The sequence below is a fragment of the Mirounga angustirostris genome, unplaced genomic scaffold (assembly GCF_029215605.1).
Source record: "Mirounga angustirostris isolate CCGP_5_RB_7025 unplaced genomic scaffold, mMirAng1.0.hap1 SCAF_3, whole genome shotgun sequence".
Lineage (NCBI taxonomy): Eukaryota > Metazoa > Chordata > Mammalia > Carnivora > Phocidae > Mirounga > Mirounga angustirostris.
Window position 1 is genome coordinate 80,194,751 of NW_026991711.1, and position 8,319 is coordinate 80,203,069.

Genomic DNA, 8,319 nt, shown 5'->3' on the forward strand with positions numbered 1-8,319 from the left:
GGAGAGTTCAAAATTTGCTTGCGTGGCATTGGTGTGGTAAAGAAGGGTAGGGATTTGAAAGGAATATACTTCATTAAAAATAAATAGAGGCAATTTCCCACAGAAGTCTCCAAAGAGTCAAAAAAAATAGGTAGGCTGATTAATATAGAACTTTAACTCTGTATTCTTTTTGATCACTCTGAACAATTATAAAATGAATCAGAAAAGCTTTATCTTTTGTTAAGTTTGAGTCAGCAGCAAAAATGCAAGTTTTTAGGTTCTAACTAGAAGGTATGTTGTCTCTAACATTTTTATCTTTAACATTAGGTTGTAATGTATTAAAGATGAAAGATGATAAAACTTACCTTACAATCAGGGCATATAATTGTGCTGTATTCTTCAGTTATTAACAAGCACAGTTCACAAAAAGCATGTCCACATTGAAGTTCATGGTGGTGACCTATTAATGAAATTCTGTTGTGAATTAAACTTTTAACAATTTGTTAGCATTGAATGTGACACATTAATCAGAGGGGAAAGTTAAAGGGGATGCTCATGTATAGGAAAAGATATCAAGTGTCATTAGAAATGTAGGAATTATTGAACAAAATTCAGGAGAAACTATGTAAGTCAGAAGAAAAAAAAAAAAACAGGTCAAAAACCAGGCAGTACTATGCAATACATTTTGCACTAATTTAGATAGTTTTTGGTACCTATAATACTTTGAACTTGCCATATCTTTTAATCATACAAAATGCTCTGACATACTTTATTTGATCTTTGTAAACATCATAGCTAAGTAGGCTTGGGAAGGTTATATTCAACTTAGAAATGGTAAACATTTTGGTGATCTGGCTAAGTAAATGGTATAATCCAGACTCCAGCTCAGTTCTGTTTCCAAGTCCAATATTCTTTCTACTTGATCCTATTGCCTCTACTAATTTATATTTCTAATCCTGTGAAGGGAGCAGGGAGGGCAGAAATGAGACATTGGGAAGACCCCTCTCTTACAATGACCTAAGATACTGGCAAGGACAGAAGCCAGATGCTATTACTGTCACACATACATACCCGCATAAAGATAATTTTCCCAAACCTAGCATTTATGAAGGGAAATACCATAATCTTGAGTGAAAACCTAATATCAAGATTTTAATGCTCTAATTAGAATTTGACATTTATCATAATAAACATGTTTTAGTTATGTAACTTGAAAAAGTTGTAATTTTAAAACTTTTCAAGAAAAAAGGAAATTAGATTAAATCAGTCATCTTTGATTGGCAAAAAAATTAGTGTTCTTTCTGATTTATAAGAATTACATTCTTTTGATTAAAAAAAAAAAAGCTTTAGTTTTCAAGCCAAGTGAAGTATCTGAAACTTGCTTAGGAGCAAGCTAAAATTTAAAGTTCTATTTAAATTCCAGAGATCCTACCAAAGAAATAAAATGTTTAACTGTTCTATCTTTATAAAATTTCTGATATTGTTCAAGTCTAATTTGTGGTGCATCATAGCTTACAAAGCACTTTCACAATTTTATATGCATAAACACCATCTAGAGTATTTCTGAGCACTCTAATACCAACATATGGAAAAACGAGTGATTTTAGAAGGTCGTGTTCTAAACAACTTATTTCTTTCAAATAGAGATTTTCTATGTAACAGCAGTGATTAAAAAAAGGAGGAGAAACTTGGCTCTCCACCCTAAAACACAACCAACTTTCTCTACAAAGGTCCATGTCTATTAAACGGAGTCCATCTTGGAGGACTGAGAAAATTAACGACTTTCACTTTGAAAGTATAAACATTAAACAGTTATGGGGGTGGTTAAGACTTCATTCAGCAGCTGCAGTTTGAAATTCAACAACTCCTCTCGGTCAGAGACACAGCACTCGAAGGCATTTTAAATTAAAGTAACTTGAATGTGTTTTCACTTGAGTAGAGTCCAAATTAGATCAATAGGAGTGCAGTGGATTTTCCCCCTTGACACACAAAGAAAAACACAGATGCCCAACAGGAACAAACTGTTTCCCAAACAATGCTTAAGCCAAACAGCAATAATACCTCCCTCCGGATCCCAAACAACTGTTTTTAAATCCAGGAACATTTTTAAGTGGTCTACTTGTTACTCCTACAACAAAAACTACGTAAGAAAATCAAATTTCATTACTTCTGAATCACAAGACCATGGGCTAAATTTTTACATCTACTCTTTCATGAACCTGTGAACCTGGGGAAGTTTTCGAAATAGTGCTCAAGAGAGCTCACACGTCATCCCCTAAGAGAATCAGTGAAAAAAAGGTGAGAAGCAGGTGCAAAGCGGAGAAAGCTTTGGAGAGGCACGAAACGACCCTCAACCGACCACAGTGGGTGTCTCTGCTGCCCTGAGCGTGCGCTCCTGGCAACCGGGGAGGCCCGTGAGGGCAGTTTTCCCCGTCCATCTTGCTGCGACCGAACATCCCCCGACACTGCCAGCTCCCTTGGCTCTCAGACCTCCGGGTGGGCCTCGCTCTCAGGCCTCCACACCCAGCAGCCTGATTAGGATGGAGCCCTTAAAGGGCAGGTGGCCAAGGCAGAGCAGGGCCCTCGGAGGCTCACCCTCAATCTCCTCACCGGAAACTCTGGACACCCTTCTTCCACACTGAGTACACTGAATCTCGGCAGTAGCCCAGGGCCGACTTTTCCTCCCCATCTGTTGATAGGAAGACAGGGTGAACCGAGCTGCGGAAGCTTCCGCCGCCATCTCTGCCCCCTTTGGCTCCGAAGACCGGTACCACGTGCCATTCCCGGCGTCCTTCGCGGCAGCTACCAATCATCAGAGGCGGGCGTCTCCAGACAGCCAATCAAAGAGATTAAAGCCCGCCTCCTCAGCTTGCTTTGCTGCGGTGTCTTTCCAGGTGCTGCGTGGCTGTTCGTGGTTTTGCTCCGGGCGGCTCCATTCTGAGAAAGGCCGGGGTGGGGAACCTTTTTATTCTCAAATCTTTACCCAAAGCCCACCGCCTTAGCGCTCTTACTGCATTCAAATTCAGATCTCGCGTATTATTACTGACGTTGTTGTTGACTTTACAGGTAGCAAACAGTCTTTTATATTGAAGTTATCCATCTTCCCTAAGTGTGTCAGGGCCAGAAGCCTAAACTCGTGTGCTAGGCATGTGAAGGTTTGGCTAATAGTGAGCTTAGTGGAGAACCTATCAAAAGCTGGCGGTGGGGAGAGTCCGTTAGTAATTTCAAACTAAGGCCTGGTATCTTTAACAGTTGTTGAGCATAATGGTAAACAAGGCACTGCTGGGAGCAGTTGGGGATGGTAAGAATCGATAAACTAACAGGTTCCTGCGTGAGAGGTATGTAGCCCTCTACCTAAAACGGTAACTTTTGGTAGGGTAGCTTGTGTTCAGTACCAGAGGAGGGTTAGAGACAATAAGAATTACTGAATTCTAAGAGATGATGCCAGTATGACCCACGGTGGTATGAAAAGCCTTCCTAGAGGATATAGGGGTTTGCATTAGAACTTAAAAACTGGATAGGACTAAGTAGGAAACAGGAAATCAGGCATTCCGGGGAGAAAGAATGGCATAAGCAAAGGGAAGTGGGTGGGAGATATAGTGGTCTCTTCAGAATTTATTTTGTCGGCCCTTTGGTCAGAGTATCAATTTCCTTAAAGTGAGCTTTTTGGAGAGGTACGTTGGGGTCGAATTTTGGAGAGTCTTGAACGTTGTACTAAGGAGTTTGGACTTTACCCTTTAAGCAGTAGAATGCTGGTGAAGTTGTATGAGCAAGGGCTGCAGTAATCTGGTAGCAATGTGGCAGGTATGTCGTGGAGGAAGCACCTAGGGATGGCAGGGTGCCTTCAGAGGTTAAGAATAAAAGCCTGCATATATTCCTATTTTCCCTCTACATTTAAAAAAATACAAAAAGAAATATTATGTTCAAAAACTCATCCCTGCTCAAAAATGTTTATACTTCGTTGCCTTCAGGAGAAAGTATTAATTTCTTAATCTATCCTCATGCTATTCATCCAATGGTTTCTACTACTATTCCAGAATGGAATTTGAAGTACTGATCAAACCAATATTCCCATGGAACATGCTGATTCTTTTTTAATTTTTATTTATTTTTATTTTTTTAATGTTATTTTATTATGTTATGTTAGTCACCCTACATTACATCATTAGTTTTTGATGTAGTGTTCCATGATTCATTGTTTGCATCTTTTTTTTTTTTTTAAAGATTTATTTACTTATTTGAGAAAGAGATGGAGCACCGGCACCCGAGCCAGAGGGAGGGGCAGAAGCAGATGGAGAGAATCTCAAGCAGACTCCGCATTGAGCATGGCGCCTGAGTGGAGGGCTGGATCCCCCAACCTGGAGATCATGATCAGAGTGGAAATCAAGAGTCGGGCATTTAACTGGCTGAGCCACCCAGGTGCCCTGGAACACTGCTGATTCTTATACCATTTTGTGAATAGTATTCCATATCCCCCTCATCTGGAATACTCCTGCCTATTTGTTGACTTATATTCTCCTTATCCTCCATGAGTCGTCTTTAGAACCACCTGCTTCTCCCTGAAACCTTTACATTTCTCCCTGCATTCAATACTACTCTAGCATGTAGCAACAATCTTCTTTTCCACTATGGATATCTATCTGTACTGTAATTTGAATAATAATAATCTCATTGCATAGGGGTTCTTAATGGGTCATACTATGAATTTAACATGGTGCAGTACAGAGGAATCATCTCTGAATGTTACCAGATGTGCTGGAGAAAATTTTGCCTTTGGTAATCTCAGAAGTTGAATAAATTTTGGGTAAATCAGGACCAGTGAGAAATACAATGACATATGTTAAGTCTTAGTACTTAACATGCCCTCTCAAATACAGCAGGCAGAATTATTTTTTTAACATTTAGTTTAGATTAATCCTTTGTTTGGATTCCTTTAATGGCTTCCCATTGACTATGACAAATCCTTAATATGGCCTCTGAGGCCTTTGTGATTTGGCTTCAGCTTGCCTCTCTAGCTTCATTTTGTACCACTTCTCCTCACTATGTCCTGGATACATTGGCCTTTTTCAGTTCTATAAGTAGGTCAAACTCTTTCCACTCACAGGACCTTCACCTGGAACTCTCTACCCTTCACTATTAAAAAAATTGTTATAAAATATTTTAGTCCCACAAAAAGGAATAAAGAATAAAATTATGAATGTCCATGTATCCTCCAACCACTTTAACAACCTAATTTTATCCAGATAATCTAGTTTTATCATGTTATTTTGGCCATTTATTCACATTTGGTCAATTCTTTCATTCTTCTTCTTCATACCTTCCTTCTAGGATAATTTTTCTTCTTCAAGGACACTCTGAAGAAATGTCTATAGTGGGGATATGTTAGTGGCCAATGCTTTCAGTTTTTATTTGGACGAAAAAATATTTTTATTTCATCTTTATTCTTGAATGATATTTAGTAACACAAAATCCTAAGTTGCCAGTTATTTTTTCTCAGTCTTTGGAGAGAACATACTGATTTCTGACTCCTATTATTGCTATTGAGAGGTTTTCTCTAAATCTATCATTTTTTATGGGTAAGTTGTTTTTCTTTGGCATTCTATATATTTATTTTTATTTGTATTTATTTTTAGTAAAGACCTCTTCATTTAGAGAGAGCAAGAGAGAGAGCATGCGAGTCAGGGCAGGGGTGATAGTGGTGCAGAGGTTGAGAATCTCAAGCAGACTCCCTGCCAAGCATGGAGCCAGATGCTGGGCTCAATCCCATGACCCTGAGATCATGACCTGTGTTGAAATCAAGAGTTGGATGCTCAACTGACTGAGCCCTCCAGGTGCCTCTGGCATTTTATATATTTATTATAATATCAAAGTGTAGATATATATTTACTCTGCTTGGGATTGATTGCAATTCCTCAGTCTAAGTATTCTTATCTTACTGGTCTGGAAAATTTTTGACCATTTATAAACTCTTTGTATATTAGTTCTTCCTTGTTATTTTTTTTGGAACTCCTATTAGATAGTAAATAGGGTCTTTTCATTCTATACCTTTCTTAACTTCTCTTTCATATTTTCCATTTCTTTATCTCTCTGTGTGGCATTCTGGGAATTTTTTCATATATCTATCCCAGCTAATCCTCTCTTCAGCTGGATCTAATCTGCTATTTAACATGACTGCTGGGTTTTAAATTTTAGTGCCTATTTTGTTCAATTCTAGATATTCTTTTTGTTTTTAATTTCAAAATATCCCTGATCTTTTTGGATAGTACTGTGTTCCTTTCTCATGTTTTTTCATTCCATCTTTTATTACTTTAATATTTTAAGCACAATGATTTTGTTATATAACCCCAAAATTCCTTTATCTGATATTCTTGAGGGATATAAATATGCAGTTTATTTTTACTGATTCTTATTCATGGTGCTGTGTTTCCTCATGTGTTTTGTAATTTTGGATTTTAAGCTCATGTTTGAAAGTGTTTATCTGTGGGAATCTTGTGAGGCCTGTATTAAGGATACATTTCTTCAGATTTCATTTTTGCTTCCTTTAGGCACCCCAAGGCATGATGAATCTAGGACCACTTTAATTCAATGTTTTGGCTTCCTAGACTACTCTGATAGCACACTTCTTAATCCCATGCCTAACTGAAAGCACATATGTATTCTAGGTAACCTGGGTATATAGTTTTTCCACCCAAAGGTATACAAGATAAACAAAATTCTTTGTCTTTTAGCCTACCTGTTCATTCCCATCATCAAAGTATGAACCTACTGTGCAAATGCTTGGATTAGCCCCTGTTTTATTTTTTTGCTAATTCAATGGCTGTAGCATGATATCTTTGTGTAGCCTTAATTTACATTACTCTAATGACTAATGAGTAATGAGTTTTCATGTGCATTGGTCATTTGGACTTTCATATTCCTTTTTTGCCTTTTGGGTTGTCTCTTAATTGATTTATAGCAATTCTTTATTCTAGATTCCAAAGCAAATATCCTTGTCTAGGTTATGACTTGTTTTATTTTTTGTTGTTATTGTTTTGCTTTATTTTTACTTTGTTTATGATATCTCTCTTTTTTAAATTTTATTATGTTATGTTAATCACTGTACATTACATCATTAGTTTTTTTTTTTAAAGATTTTATTTATTTATTTGACAGAGAGAGACAGTGAGAGAGGGAACACAAGCAGGGGGAGTGGGAGAAGGAGAAGCAAGCTTCCTGCTGAGCAGGGAGCCCGATGCAGGGCTCGATCCCAGGACCCTGAGATCATCACCTGAGCCGAAGGCAGATGCTTAATCGACTGAGCCACCCAGGCACCCCCCATCATTAGTTTTTGATGTAGTGTTCCATGATTCATTGTTTGCGTGTATGGTACCTCTTATTGTCCAAAAGTGTCTTATTTTACTATGAAATGTTCATTAAGATATGCAAATTTTGAGTATTATTTAAAAATCTTTCCTCAAGCTAAACATATTTTATTCATTATCTTCCATAAGCTTTATTACCTTCTCTTCTATTTTAAAATTCAGCTTTGTTGTTGTTGGTATTTGCATAAGAGTGGGAGAAAGTGAGGTGCAAAGGAAACATGAGATCCCAGTAATTGTTTTTTAAATATTTTATTTTTATTTATTTGACAGAGAGAGAGCAAGAGAGCACAAGTGGGGGAGCAGCAGAGGGAGAGGGAGAAGTAAGTTCCCTGCTGAGCAAGGAGCCTGATGTGGAACTCGATCCCAGGACCCTGGAATCATGTCCTGAGCTGAAGGCAATCGCTTAACCGACTGAGCCATTCAAGCGCCCGAGATCCCAGTAATTTGGATGTACAAGGTCATGAACCTTGATTTACTCTTTACATGTGTATCTCTATGAATACACCATTGGTATAGTGCCATCTCAGAACACAGATATAGAGATAGATATTCCACATTTTATTATGATTTTTAAAATTATCAAGTATATTTTAACTTTGACTCTACTTTTGTTTCATTAAAACATTGGATTTAACATTTTTCTTCTAGACCCTCTGAAAGTATCAGGTTGTCATTAAAATAATTTATTATAAAACATTTGGGCAACCCTCTTGGGTCCCCTCCCTCTTTGGGAGCTTTGTACTATCACTTTACTATCACTCAATAAACTTTGCTTTGCAGCCCACCAAAAAAAAAAAAAAAAAGGGCGCCTGGCTGGCGTCCATCTTTAGCTCAGGTCATGATCCCAGGGTCCTGGGATCAAGTCCTGCATTGGGCTCCCTGATCAGCAGGGAGGCTGCTTCTCCCTCTCCCTCTATTACCCCCTCCCCCATTGGCGCTTTCTCTCTCAAATAAATAAATAAATTCTTTAAAATAATAA

The 8,319-nt window shown here is 38.0% G+C and overlaps 1 protein-coding gene across 2 annotated transcripts in view; it reads right to left on the reverse strand.

Annotated features, from left to right (window-relative positions):
• Positions 1 to 2,719, reverse strand: part of RNF17 (ring finger protein 17) — a 154,422-nt gene extending 151,703 nt beyond the window's left edge. For both annotated transcript variants that reach the window (XM_045869116.2, XM_045869115.2), the window contains exons 1-2: positions 2,590 to 2,719; positions 345 to 439 (exon numbers count right to left, since the gene is read on the reverse strand). In XM_045869116.2, coding sequence (XP_045725072.1) covers positions 345 to 439; positions 2,590 to 2,719 — 225 coding nt within the window. The remainder of the gene's footprint in view (positions 1 to 344; positions 440 to 2,589) is intronic.
• Between the last annotated feature and the right edge of the window lie 5,600 nt (positions 2,720 to 8,319).